Source organism: Pongo pygmaeus, chromosome 15 (genome assembly GCF_028885625.2).
Source record: "Pongo pygmaeus isolate AG05252 chromosome 15, NHGRI_mPonPyg2-v2.0_pri, whole genome shotgun sequence".
Classification (NCBI taxonomy): domain Eukaryota; kingdom Metazoa; phylum Chordata; class Mammalia; order Primates; family Hominidae; genus Pongo; species Pongo pygmaeus.
Genome location: NC_072388.2, coordinates 73,530,782 through 73,545,016, shown reverse-complemented (window position 1 = coordinate 73,545,016; position 14,235 = coordinate 73,530,782). Strand labels below are relative to the sequence as shown.

At 53.5% G+C, this 14,235-nt stretch overlaps 1 protein-coding gene across 2 annotated transcripts in view; it reads left to right on the top strand.

Annotated features, from left to right (window-relative positions):
- Positions 1-1,909: 1,909 nt before the first annotated feature.
- The window catches only part of LTBP2 (latent transforming growth factor beta binding protein 2), a 111,706-nt gene continuing 99,380 nt past the window's right edge, over positions 1,910-14,235 (top strand). Inside the window, exons 1-2 of one of the 2 annotated variants that reach the window (XM_054447892.2) lie at positions 1,910-3,133; positions 10,518-10,588. In XM_054447892.2, the coding sequence (XP_054303867.2) occupies positions 2,004-3,133; positions 10,518-10,588 (1,201 nt within the window). In that variant the 5' untranslated portion in view covers positions 1,910-2,003. The remainder of the gene's footprint in view (positions 3,134-10,517; positions 10,589-14,235) is intronic. The other variant, XM_054447894.2, reaches the window with a different exon arrangement.

Here is a 14,235-nt window from a genome sequence, read left to right as displayed (position 1 = left end):
GCTATGGCAACTCAGGGTGGAGGTCCTGTAGAGAACCTCCCAAAAACCCACATATGTGCCCATGAAAAAGCCAGCGCTTGGCACCTGCCAACCAAGGGTACCTGTCACATAAGACTTGGCTACTTTTCCTCTAACACCTGTCCCCCAGCCTTGACAAAGAGGAGCCACAGCAGAAAAGCGAGGTCAGGAAAACAGACCACACCCCACTCTCGCCACTGCAGGATCTCTAGCAAAGGGACAGGGGAGAGGAGGACTATTAAATGGGATGTGATATTGATTAACTTGGATGAGATTTTGATCTGGACAGGAGCAGACGTTTTGTGCCTGAAAATGGGTCTTAATTATATTAATAGAACAGTTCTCGTGTCTGGTAGGGATGACCTCTCAAGCCAAGGACTCTGCCTGAGATGTCATTAAGGGTGGGAAAGGGAAATTTACCATAATATGGTTGAAGGTAGTAGTGGAGTAGTTTCCGGATAGTCCCTCTTTAGGTTCAGCCCATTAAAAAAGTCAGTTACACGAACAAACATATCAATAACAAGATGATGTCAACTGTTTCATGAAGATGAAACAGGGTGGTGTGTTAGAGAGTCATGACTGGGGTGAGGGAGGGCTGCTCTAGATTGGAGGTCAGGGATGGCTACTCCAGGAGCTGATATTTAATCTGAGAGGAGCAGTGATGAGGAACTACCCTCTAACATCCTGGAGAGGAACCTTCCAGTAGAGGGAAGGGGGCATTCACTTGGCTTGTTCAAGGAGCAGAGAGAGGGCCAAGGCAGCACAGTGTGGTGGGTGAGGGAGAGCAAGAGGCCAGATGAAATCAGAGCGGGGGCAGCCAGCTAGGGTTTGTAGGCCAAGGCCAGGGGTCGAGGCTTTATTTCAACAGTAGGTATTACCTGGGCCTGTCTTTTGTGTGGTGTGGGAGGTTGTGAACTGGTGCCCACCAGCCAGCTCCTTCACTCTGCCTCTCTGGAAGGTAGGCTGTACAAATGTGCCAGGGGCAGCCCTGTTGATCCAAGCCTTTAGGCTGCAGGGAGGGGGCATGGGTGAGAATGGTGTGCTGATTACTGGGGACACGCAGACGGTGGCAGTCAGCATTCCCACACCCCTGCCTGCCTCCCTGCTAACACAAGATGTGAATGCACACACTGGGTCAATCAGGGGTCACCGAATCCCCCTCTGGGAAATTCCCGAGAGAGTGAAGGGCTGGGGTGGGATTCCGGGAATGGACTCAGCCAGAGGCCGGAGGCCTAGATTCCACTCCGCTCTTTCACATGCGCTGTCTCCTTGAGTGACTTACTCAAGAGGCTCCGTGTCTTTGCCTCTGTGAAAAAGAGGACCCCTTGGCCGGGCGTGGTGGCTCACGCCTTTAATCCCAGCACTTTGGGAGGCCGAGGCAGGCAGATCACCTGAGGTCGGGAGTTCGAGACCAGCCTGACCAACATGGAGAAACCCCGTCTGTACTAAAAAATAAAATAAAATAAAATACAAAATTAGTCGGACTTGGTGGCGCATGCCTGTAATCCCAGCTACTAGGGAGGCTGAGGCAGGGGAATCGCTTGAACCCGGGAGGCGGAGGTTGCGGGGAGCTGAGATCGCGCCATTGCCCTCCAGCCTGGGCCACAAGAGCGAAACTCTGTCTCAAAAAAAAAAAAAAAGAAAGAAAAGAAAAAGAGGACCCCTCTTCTAGCTGCAGCCATCACCGCGCCAGGTTTAGGCGTGACCTTCACGCCAGTGGAAGGGGATTGAGATCCAGAGCATAGGCGGCGGCGCCAGGGCTGTGCAGCCACGGAGCGCCGGGGCCGCCAGCTCCGCCAGGGGGCGCGCCCGGGACCTCCCTGCGCTCCGCGCGCCGCGCCCCGCCCCGCGTCACCCCCGCTCAGGCCGGCCCTGCGGAGGGCGCCCCCAGCGGCCAGGGCGCAAGCGGAGGGGGCGGTGGCCCTGTTCCCCTACGCGGGCCTCGGCGCCCCTCCCGGCCTCCTTCAGACCTGCGAGGCTGCAGCATGGGTCACCCGATCCAAAGACGGTCCCTGAAGCGAGGGGCGGGAGAACGATTCGGGGCAGGTCTGCAGTTCGAACTTGCCCAGGGCAGGAGAAAGGCGGCCCGGTGTCCCGGTCGTGGCAGGCGCCATCTGCCCGACCAGCGCCCGGGTCAGCCCCGCGCCGCCCCCTGCTCCTCACGGGTTAATCCCCCTCGCCGCCCGCTCGCCGCCCGCTCGCTTCCCGGTGCCAAAGTGGGTGTTGCTGGAATTCCTCGCTCCCTCTCCCGTAATGAGGGGGCTGAGCTGTCCCTCCGAGGAGGGGGCCTGGTGTGGATAAAAGAGACGAAAAAGCCGGGGGAGGTTTCCAAAAATAAAACCGTCCGGGTCTCCTTCAGACGGCTGCAGGCACGGGGAGGAGGCGCGAAGGTGCAGCAGCAGTGCGAGCCCAGCTGGAGTAGGAGCGCGGACTCGAGGCTTGGGGCGCGCAGCCCCGGTTCCGCCGAGAGCCGGGCCCCCAGTCGGCCGCTTCAGGGCCCCGTAGACTCAGAGAAGCGGGCCGCCGGGCGGGGCCGGGAGAACAGCCCGCGGGCGTCCAGCGTGCCGACCACAAAGCTCTTCGCGGTGCCCTCGCGCACCACTCTCCAGCCTCCCCACGCCATGAGGCCGCGGACCAAAGCCCGCAGCCTGGGGCGCGCCCTGCGGAACCCCTGGAGAGGCTTCCTGCCGCTCACCCTGGCTCTCTTCGTGGGCGCTGGTCATGCCCAAAGGGACCCCGTAGGAAGATACGAGCCGGCTGGCGGAGACGCGAATCGACTGCGGCGCCCTGGGGGCAGCTACCCGGCAGCGGCTGCAGCCAAGGTGTACAGTCTGTTCCGGGAGCAGGACGCGCCTGTCGCGGGCTTGCAGCCCGTGGAGCGGGCCCAGCCGGGCTGGGGGAGCCCCAGGAGGCCCACCGAGGCGGAGGCCAGAAGGCCTTCCCGCGCGCCGCAGTCGCGGCGTGTCCAGCCACCTGCGCAGACCCGGAGAAGCACTCCCCTGGGCCAGCAGCAACCAGCACCACGGGCCCGGGCCGCGCCGGCTCTCCCACGCCTGGGGACCCCACAGCGGTCTGGGGCTGCGCCCCCAACCCCGCCGCGAGGGCGGCTCACGGGGTGAGCATGGGAGAGGGAAGTTTGGAGGGTGCAGAGGGGAGCCAGGGCTCATTTGTGGAGAGGCGTGCAGGCGAGAGGAGAGGGCGCCGCACTCATGCCCTCGTCCCTCTGTCTTTAATACTTTGGGAAACAGCCCCGAGGTTCCAAAGTCGGGACTGGAAGATTTGATCCTCTTTCGAAGAGTTGAAGGCAAAGATAGATCATCATCCTCATCCTTTCTTACCAACTCGCCCGGAGCCCCGACGTTAAATCCTTTCGCAAGGCGCCTCTCCACTCGCCCGCGCTCCTCCTGCCTGCAACTAACGGGCTCTTGTAGACGCTTGCAGCGCTGCCGGGATCCGAGAGGCAGCGGGGAGAGGGCAGTGGGGTGGGCGCTCCAGGCTCTCGAGGCCCAGGGGAGGTTGAGCCGGCTCAGGGCGCGGGTTGGCGGAGGTGTCGGGGGCCCCATGGAGAGAAGGTAGATGCGTCTCCAGGAGGGGAGCTGGCAGCGAAGCTGGTGCGTCGGGACAAGTGTCGTGGGGCGTGGGTCGGCCTGCGCACGCTGAGGGCTGGATGCGGGCGTGGGCGTGAGCTCTGGGCACTTTGGGCGGGAAGCGTGTCCCGATGAGGCTGCGTCACAGTGGGCGCGTGGAGAATTGGATCAGTGTGCTCTCGTGCATCTAGGTGTAAGCGCAACTTGGGTGCGTTGCAGGGCTAAGCCACCCCACAACACTGCAATTTACTTTTTTGCTCCCCCTGGGCACCACCCCCTGCCCGCCGCGGGCGCCGTCGCAGAGTGAGAAGACGCCCCAGTAATCCCCATCCCCAATCGGATCATCATGGCTGCGGGCGCGCTCCGCCTTGCCTGGGTATGACAGGTGCCTCTGGAATGGAGGGCACTGAGCCCAGGGCAGTGAGGGGCTGGGTGGGGGCACCATCGGGAAGTCTGGGAAGGGCTTTGGCAGCCTCTCTTTGCCTGGGCCCGATTTGCCAGTTGGGTTTAGTCCTGGGGAACAGCATGAAAGACACTTGTACCCCGAGTCCTACTCCAAGGACCTTGCGCTTCGCAGCCTTGGCGCTCTCTGTTTTCCTTGGCTGGAGCGCTTTTCTCATATTTCAGCAGGATTCATGCTCTGTCTCTTTCAGATTTCTGCTCAGAGTGGCCTTTGGCCACCCTGCCCCATCCTCTTTCTCCTTTCACCCTGCTTTATGTTTCTTCATAGTACTTATTCTATCTGATATGTTCTATTCCTATTTGTGTGTTTATGGCCTGGCCTCCCAGCCCACACTAATGCAAGCTCTATGCAAACAGGGACTTCGTTGTGTCCATTTCTGTGTCTCTTGTGCCTAGAATAGTGCCTGCACTGGTTGGTATTCTCTAGGTATCTGTTGAATGAGTGGATGAACTCCCTGCTGCCCATGGAAGGCCCAGCTTCAAGCAGGCAAAGAGTAGACCCATGCACTGCCAAGTCGCTTACACATAGGATCATTCAACAAGTATTAGTGGAAAGCACCTGCTGTGTTTCAGCGTTTTCCTTTCCTGATCTGTGCAAGTGAATGCGTGCTTCCAAGGATCCTGCGTGCAGAGCATGGGAAAGGGGATGGAGGCCCAGAGTCCAAGGCATTGTTCCTGCTGGGAGAGCAACCCAATGACTTAATATCACGTTGAAGAAATGAACAGATGCTTTCTAGTACTGGAAGCTTCCTGTTAAGTGCAAAGGAGTGGGGCAGCTGTAGCTGAAGAGCTGAGTAGAGGGGACCTGTGACCTGGGGCCCCTAGGGCTCTGTGGGCAGCATGTGGGGAAGCAGAGGGAGGTGGCAGGAGGGGGGCCTGGAGGTGAGGGTGGCGTGCAGGTGTAGCACTGCCCAAGGACAAGGGCTTTTTACTGTTGGCACTGGCCCAGGGGTAGCACTGCAGCTCTGGTGTAGGGGAACCCAGAGGCATAGCTTGGGCTGGAGCAGGGAGGAGCTTGTACTGCAGGCATTTAGGTGCAGGTGAGGTGCGGGGGAAGGTGGGGAAGTGGAGCATGGGGGCTGGAGGATGCACTATTAGAAGTCATGAAATAAAGCAAATTGTCACTACAACAAGGCTGGTGGATGTGAACAGGCATGTGAAGACATGGGCTGGGTGCCACCTGCTGTACACAGGTGCACACATCACATGACACACTGGTCAGGCTCCTCCCCCACATTGTCTTCTGCAGCTTTGATAAAGAGTGGGTTCCCTGACACTCCAGTCAGCCACTCCATGTCAGCTGGGGAGGACCTGAGGGATCATCTTGTTTATTCTCTTCCTCCACCCTGGTCCATTGTGGCTAATGGCTTCTAGGCAGGCTGATCAGGTTGGCCATTCATTGCCTTGTGAGCTGCAGACAGCCAGGGACCAAGTGCCACCTGCTGGTGAATCTTGGAACTGCACCACTGCTACTGGAGCTTCTTCATTCATTCAACAAATATTTTGGAAGGACTTCTATACCCAGGCCCTATACTGGATCCTGAGGATATAGCAGTGACCAAGACAGGCAGACTCTGTCCTCATGGAACTTTCAATGTAGAAAAGATTTATTGCACATAACAAAGACTTATTAAGTTTGTGCCAGGCTTGATGCTAGGTATCTGGGATACAGCAGTGACGAGAGTGGACACCGTCCCTACACTAATGAAATTTACAGTCTACAGGGTTTCTTTTTCATTTCATTTCATTTCTTTTCTTTTCTTTATTCTTTCTTTTTTCTTTTTTTCTTTCTTTCTTTTTTTTTTTTTTTTTTTTTTTTTGAGATAGAGTCTCTTGCCCTGTCACCCAGGCTGGAGTGACATGATTTCGGTTCACTGCAACCTCCACCCCCGAGGCTCAAGCCTCCCGAGTAACTGGGATTATGGGCACGCATCACCACACCCGGCTAATTTTTTGTATTTTTAGTAGAGATGGGGTTTCGCCATGTTGGCCAGGCTGGTCTCAAACTCCTGAGCTTAAGCACTACACCCGCCTTGGCCTCCCAAAGTGCTGGGATTACAGGTGTGAGCCACCACGCCTGGCCTCTACAGGGTTTTTTGAACCGCCTCACAGCATACCACCTGTATAATATTTTTCTCTACCTCTCCCTCTTGTTCTGTTATTATTTTTCTTTAACTTTATATTCTGTTAAAATAACAGGATTTTGTGTTTTATCTGTTTTAAAGTATATTATGAAGTTTTATAAATGCACTAAAAGGTATTGAAAATAATATAACTGTATAGTCTAGTTTTATCCAACCTTAATATTTTGGCATATTTTGATTCCAGTTTTTTAGTTGAAATTTCCTCTATAAATTTGCCTCCTTCCCTCCCCAGAGTTAACCACTACCCTGAATTTAATTAATTCCAATAGATGTTTTTACAATATTACTATAGATACATGTATCCACAAAATATACAATGTTGTTTTGCATATTTTAAACTTAGACAAGTGATACCATATTTCATTATTCTTCTGCAATTTGTTTTTCCCCTCCTCATTAGATTTTTGAGATTTAACCATGTTAATATAATTAGCCCAAGTTTATTCATTTTAACTGTTGCATATTATTCCTTTGTCTGAATATTACCACAGTTTATCCACCCTCCTGTTTTTGGACATTTAGATGAATTACATTTTTTTGCTATTACAGACAGTGCTTGACTCATTTTTCTCCATAAATAAATTCATAACTGAAAGGAAACTTTGTATCATTATCATAAGTTGAAAGCAGTACCACTTGTTATAAAGAGAAGGTAACTGTAGGAAAATTGAAATGAAAACAAAATGTTCTTAAGTTCTAGTCAGACATCATTCATTATCTTAGGAAGCTCAACTCTGTGGCAAGTTCCCTCTATTGGAAGGGGGGACTAGCGTGTGTTGAGGGGAGGATGTGGTCTTTTTCACTGACATAATTAGGTTAGAAGGATCACCAAAAAGAGAATCACTTTCTCACCGTGTAACTCAGATTGTTGAATGTTGTGATCTGTAAACCTAAAATGCCTTTCCTACCATCAGTGTGGCTCATCCCACTTTTTGTGAAACTCCAGATTAAATGAAACAAAGAAGTATCAATTGTATACCACGTGTTGGGCACTGTGTTAGACTCTAGAGGCACAAGGAGAAATAAGAAATAAACCTTGAGGTACCCAAGACCGAGATACAACCAATGACCTGAGACAGGCAGTACTAAATGATCCTAGCAGATGCAGATGGAGAATGAGGGAAGGCTGGGTAGATGTCGGAGGAAGTTGGTTTTTTTTGTTTTGTTTTGTTTTTTGAGATGGAGTCTCGGTCTGTCGCCAAACTGTAGTGCAGTGGCACAATCTCTACTCACTGCAACCTCCACCTCCAGGCAAGCGATTCTCCTGCCTCAACCTCCTGAGTGAGTAGCTGGGACTACAGGTGCTTACCACCATGCCTAGCTAATTTTTAGTAGAGACGGGGTTTCACCATGTTGGCCAGGATGGTCTCGATTTCCTGATCTCGTGATCTGCCTGCCTCAGACTCCTAAAGTGCTGGGATTACAGGTGTGAGCCACCTTGCCTGGCCCAGGGGAGGTTTTATACAAAGAAGGCAATATCTGATCTGGGAGTCTTGGAGTATGCAAAGGATTTTAATCAGTAGACCAGAGAGGGAAGGCATTCTAGGCAGAGAGAGCAGCCCAGGCAAAGGCATCGAAGTGAAATCCATAGGGCAACTGGGGAGCAACAAACCTTGTATCCTTGGAGGAGCAAAGCCTTGGCTGTGGATGGTTGTGGAGACAAGGTGGGGGTGATGGGGGCAATTAGACTGCACAGGCAAGTAGGCACATGGGTGCCAGGGGGCCTTGTAGAGGCCGGTGGAGAGCTGTGGGAGGTTTTTAACAAAGGGCTAGTGTGATCAGATTTGGCCCAGGTGGAATAACAGCTCTCCCAGACTCTAGCCAGATGTTTTCCCTACAGTGATGCTGGATACTGGGCTAATGTGTGCTGAGTGGTATCAACTGGAAGACTGGACTCAGATGATCTCTGAGAGGTACCTTCTAGGGAGTCAGAGCGATTGAATTGTATATCCCAGCTGTTCAGGCTCATTTACTCTCTCTGCTAGCCGGAGCCCACTGAACTGACAATTCCCAGCTGGTCACCTCCCGGGGCCTGCACCCAAAACTTTAATATTGGCCTGTAGGGATCCTCAGAGTCTCTCCTTGGGGACCTGAATCTCTCTCGAGTGCCCTACCAGCCCCAGCCTGGCCTCTCTGCCTGGCAGCCTTTGATTCTGGCCAATCCTCATGTGGCCCTACATCCCTTAGGGCCTACTCTGCGCAGGCAGAGCAAGGCTGGCCCCTGCCCTCCCACAGTCAGCTGCAAAGCCATCCTGAGGGCAGCTGGGGTGACGGCTGGCTCAGCGGGCCTCCTTGGGCTGGGCTCCATGCCATGACTTCCCAGCCAGGCAGGCTCCTGTGACCGTGCTGTCTGGGTTCCCACAGGCCCTAATTCTTAGAAAATTCCCAGGGCACAGAATCTGTTTCCTCTCAGAGCCCTCCTAGCCCCACGAGAGGTCTTGTCACCACCACAAGGGGTGGTGACATACAAGTGGGTACGTACTTTCCCCTTCCACTGGGGCGCACCCCCAGAAACTCTGGGTCTGACAAGCAGCCCTTTCCCCGACCCCCACGACATGGGCCCTGATGCAGCCAGGAAGCTGCTAAAGGTGGTCGTCCAGAGAGGCTTTGAGGTGGCCCGAGTGGCACAACTCTTGGCTGGTGGGACATTCTGGGAGCTCCCTGGGAGGGAGGCAGTGCCCACAACTTTGGGCCAAAGGGCCAGGAATGGGCCTCCGCTTTTTCAAGCTGCAGGAATTTATTTTGAATTCTTCATAAGACTCCAAAAACCACATAAGCTTTGGGGTCCACTCAAATGTCAAACAAACTCCTAAGTGGGACCAGATGTCGCCATGCTGGCCACAGGGATCACAGGAGCGGCCGCCCTGCTCTGTCCTTCGCCTGTCCAGCCTCGGCACTTCTCCCTCCCCTCTTACCCTCCAGTTCCAGTGCCCAGTGATGATTTCTGATGATAAGGATGGAAGCCAGAGCCCGGCCCAGCCTGCCAAGGAGTCAGTCCCTAGAGATCTCCAGGAGAAGCCCTTCTAGGGAGACGCCCTGGTCTAGGCATGTGGGTCTTTAGCTGCAGAGTCAGGGCCGGGTGGAAACTGCTGGTGCTGCTGGAGTGCGCCAGACACCTGGAAGCAAAGTTTGGGGAGCTAAGTGAGTGCCCCAGCACTGTAGGTCAGCGTCTCATGGGGGTGGCCTCAGAGCCAACATCAAGGAGTAGCTGAAGGTCTGGGCGCAGTGGCTCACACCTATAATCCCAGCACTTTGGGAGGCCAAGGTGGGCGGATCACCTAAGGTCAGGAGTTTGAGACCACCCTGGCCAACATGGTGAAACCCCGTCTCTATTAAGAATATTTTTAAAATCAACCAAGCATGGTGGCAGGACCGAGGTTGCCATGAGCCAAGATCACGACATTGCACTCCAGCCTGGGCCATATAGTGAGACTCAAAAAAAAAAAAAAAAAAGGAGTAGCCGAGGGAAGAACACTATTTCCCTATAGAGTAAGTCCTGTTTGCCTCTCAAATAAAAATTGTGCCTCCAAATAAAAATTGTGCAGAGGCAGCTTAACCCACATCCCCAGCCCCATCCTCCTACCAGCTTGCCATCTCATAAGCACCTCTTAACCAGGCATTCTAGAGCCCTGTTCCTTCAGTGCCTACCCAGGGCTCAGCCTTCCCACGCATCAGACTGCCGGGGACTGAGACTCCTCAGTGTGCATTCGTTGGCAGGTAACACCTCGTATGACCTTGAGACTGTTTTATGTGTGTCTTCCAGCTTCCCTTGGATCATCAGCATTTGTAGGGCAAGGACCATGGTGTTTTGTTTTGTTTTGTTTTGTTTTGTTTTGTTTTTTTGGTGAGAGGCAATGTAGAGTTGGAGCATGGCTTAGAGCTGGGCCAACCCAGGTTTGAATCAGGCTCTGGCACTTACCTGCTGTGTGGAATTGGCAAGTCACTGAACCTCTCTGAACTGGCTTGTTTATTAGCTTTAGGATCACTGTCATTGTTGCCCCAGTGGACTGCCTTCTTCACGTCAAATGTTAAATATTCTCACCTCATTTAACCATCATAACAACCCAATTAAGCAGCTATTGTTATCTCCATTGTACAGATGGAGAGAGTGAGGTTTCCCAGGGACGTGCAAAGAATGGCAGAGTCAGGATTCAAACTTAGATTTGCATATAGAATAAGGACAGCCTTCCCAGCCTCTCCGTGTTCCTCCAGGCCCTGCCTGTAGAAGGTGGGACTGTCGGAGGGGCTGTGAATAGTCCCCAGCTCTGAGCATCTTTGTGTTGACTCTGTTTTGGTGACCCCACAGGAGGAACGTCTGCGGGGGACAGTGCTGCCCAGGATGGACAACAGCAAACAGCACCAACCACTGTATCAAACGTGAGTGCCTCCACCAGTAGCAGACACTCTGCTGTATCAAACATGAAGTGCCATTCCCCACCCTACTCCCGGGGCAGGTCAAGCTTAGGGACGCCAGAACCTGGAGCAGAAGCATCTTTCCTAGTCTGCATCCTGAAGATGCAGCCCCTCTTTAAAATGGAGGCAATATCCAGTGGAAGGGAGGAGGTTAAAAAATGCCTCCAGCTGGGGCTGGGAGTGGTGGCTCATGCCTGTAATCCCAGTACTTTGGGAGGCAAAGGTGGGTGGATCACTGGAGGTCGAGAGTTGGAGACCAGCCTGGTCAAGATGGCAAAACCCTGTCTCTTCTAAAAATACAAAATTAGCCAGGCGTGGTGATGGGCGCCTGTAATCCCAGCTACTCGGGAGGCTGAGGCAGGAGAATCGCTTGAACCTAGGAGGCAGAGTTTGCCGTGAGCCAAGATCGCACCACTGCACTCCAGACTGGGCGACAGAGCGAGACTCCTTCTCAAAAAGAAAAAAAAATGCCTCCATCTGGACACAGCTTCTCAAATCAAATCACTGCTTGTATTTTCAAAGCTTCCTGCATTCCCTCCTGCTGTCCTACTGTGTTGGCCCCACTCACACTGCCGGCAGGGTCTCAGGAGCCTGCATGCACCTGTGTTTTGCAGAACATGCTTGGCCCAGAGCCTCTGCATCCCATATTTTCAAGGGCACCATTCATGTAGCATGTGATGATAATCCATCTCTGCCCTGGCCTCTGTTAGCCACTCTACCAGGATGGTCAGATGACACTGTGACCCGTGCCTGGAGCCGTCTCCCCTTGGACTGCTCTGATGCCTGGCAGGCTGGCTCGAAGGAGAGAAAACCATCTTATTTTGTGGAAACCAAGGAGTGAGTTGGGAAGAGCTAGAGCCTCCACACCTGAGCCTCTTCCACTGATGGTATCAGGAGCATTAACAACAACAAGAGCCAGTACCTTCATAGCACTCACTTTGTGCAGGGTGCACTTTAAACATCCTCTGTGGCGGGTGGATGAGGAACGTGAAGCACAATCAGGTAACTTGTCCAAGGTCCTGTAGTCAGGAAGTGCAGAGCTAGGATTTGAATCCAGACAACCTGACTCCAGGGTCCCTCTTCTTAATACCTGTACCCTACTGCCAGGTATCTTACCTTCATTTCTGGGCCTCACTTTCTGCGTCTGTGAACTGGAGGTGATGGTACTATTGCTGTCACTGCTACTGCTACTATTAGCTAACAACTGAGTATGTACTAGTGCCCCACATTGTGCTAAGCTCTTCACATGCATTATCTTAGTTCGACCTGTCAATCATCTTATGAAGTAGGTGTATGCTTATCATCGTGGCTTACAGATGAGGAAACTGAGGCTCGGGTTGCTTGGGAAACACGGCCAAGCTCCGCTGCTGCAAGTGCTGAGCTCGGGCTGGATCCGGGCAGACTGACTCCAGAACTCCAGGCTCCGATCTCCTGGGCTTCATTCACTCCTGACACCAGCGGGGGCTGGGCATTCCAGAGTGTGGAATCCCCACAGACCATAGCAGATATGGGAGTTTGAGGGAGCCCCTTGGATCTTTCTCCTTCCTCCCACCGGCCCCTCTTGGGTCCACATCAGCTCCCCAGGAACTCCACCTGTCTATCCTTCAGGTGACTGCCCCTGTCTCTGCCAGTCCCCAGCCTGGCTGCAAAGCCTCAGTCTCAACAGCTCCCTTCCTTCAAGGACCAGCCCCAGGCCCTTCTCGGTAGGAGGGCTTCACAGTTAATAGTCCAGGTGTGTGAAAAAACGTATGATGTTCCCAGCATGATGGATGCCTTCATCTGGGAACATCATACGTTGTTCTATGATAACGTATGATAACATGGTTGTCCTAACACCCCACTTGATGAGATGCGATGGGGTTGCTCCTATTCCCGCGAGGCTGGAGATGTGGGTTCACCAAGCTCTTGGCTTCTGCCTCAGGCCTCGTGGCCCTGACCCTCTGCCTGTTTGAAGATGCAGCTCAGGCAGAATCTTGGGTCCCTCCTAGGACCTCCAAATAACAGAACCAGAGCCAAAAACTCAAAAACAAACAACGAAGCAGATCTGCTTGAACACCCTTTCCTTTTCAGGGAATGTGGATGCCTGAGGGCGCTCAGAGGTCAGGCCCTCAGTGGTCAGGGGCACCGGTGGGGGAGAAACACTTGTCCCTCATTATTTTTATTTATTTATTTAATTAATTAATTAATTTATTTTTTGTAGAGACAAGGTTTTACCATGTTGGCTAGGCTGGTCTCGAACTCCTGGCCTCAAGTGATCCTCCTACCTCACCCTGCCAAAGTGCTGGGCTTACAGGTGTGAGCCACCACGCCCAGCCCCTCATAATTTTAAAAAAGAAAGTGAGCCTCAGAGAGGTGGTGACTTGCTCAAGTCCACACAGCTTATTGGAAAAGAACCTGAGACTCAAAATCAGCTCTGAGCAACTCCTCTGGGTAGAGAAGCCAGGGATGTGGGCGGCCAGGTGGCTTTATGCTAAGTAGAAGCTCTGGGGCTGGGGCCTGGCACTGTTATTTTTTTAACAGCATCCCAGGTGATTCTAGGTGTGGTCAAAAATCACTGAGCAGAGTTGGGGGTCAGTCATAGGAAGATCTGCCTTGGGGGCCCTCCTCAAACTTGAATGTTCCCCCAACCCTCTGGGAATCACATCAAAGAGAAGATTCTGATTCAGCAGATCTGGGGTGGGCCGGATATTCTATGTTCTAACCAGCTCCCAGGAACGCTGACGCTGCTGGCCCAGGGACCACACTTTGAGTAGCAGGGCCTTCCAGGACTCAGGAGGCCTGGGCAGGAGGGATTGGGACTTGGAAGTGGGGAAGAGGGGAAGAGGGTTGGTATGTTTGAGAGAGCTTAGCCTTTGCTGGGAGGCAGCATTGGCTGACGGAGAATGTTGCTGAGGTTTGAGCTGAAGCTGCAGTGGATGGCTTCATAGGGGGTGGGCTTTTCCCCAGCTGCCTGAGGGGTCTGGGCATAGGTCTCACTTGGGCCCTCCAGCCCTGGAGGTTCTCAGTTTCCTAACTTGCTAGTGATGTTCCAGTGTTATTCTCTGCCAAACTGGAGTTTCAACCCTAGAAACTCAAGGTTGAGTGAGTTTGCATACTGTTACAGTACCAGCGCATGTGTGTGGGGGCATCCTTGTGCCCCAGTGGGTGCTGCACCAGGATGCTGAAGTAGGATGCTGCCAGTACCTTCTCCCCTGGTATTTCTCTCCCTGGCCCTCTCACCCTGCTGCCCCCGGTCACCAACCCTGACCCAGGCATGCAGGCCAGCAGCTCTCCTGGAGGGGGTTGCCAGTGGGCAACAGCCTCTCCCACTTGAAGTTGGCTCGCCCGCTGTAGGGCTGTGTGTTCATTAACTGGTCCCTGTGCTGTTTGCTTGTTGCTATTTGGCTGCTAATAAGCCTAATGAGAACCACGCAGGCGGGCGGTGGGGTGTTGGCACTGGATGGCTTCACCCAGAGCTCCGCAGAAGGTGGGGCTCTTGGCTCCACACCCCGTCAGCTGGCTCTCCCCGACGCCTGTGGCTCCGCACCTCCCTCCCCACTCCCAACAGCTGCCCTCCTGGCTGGGGCAGAGACTGCCAATGTCGGGGAATGTTCATGATTCTGTCCTAGCAG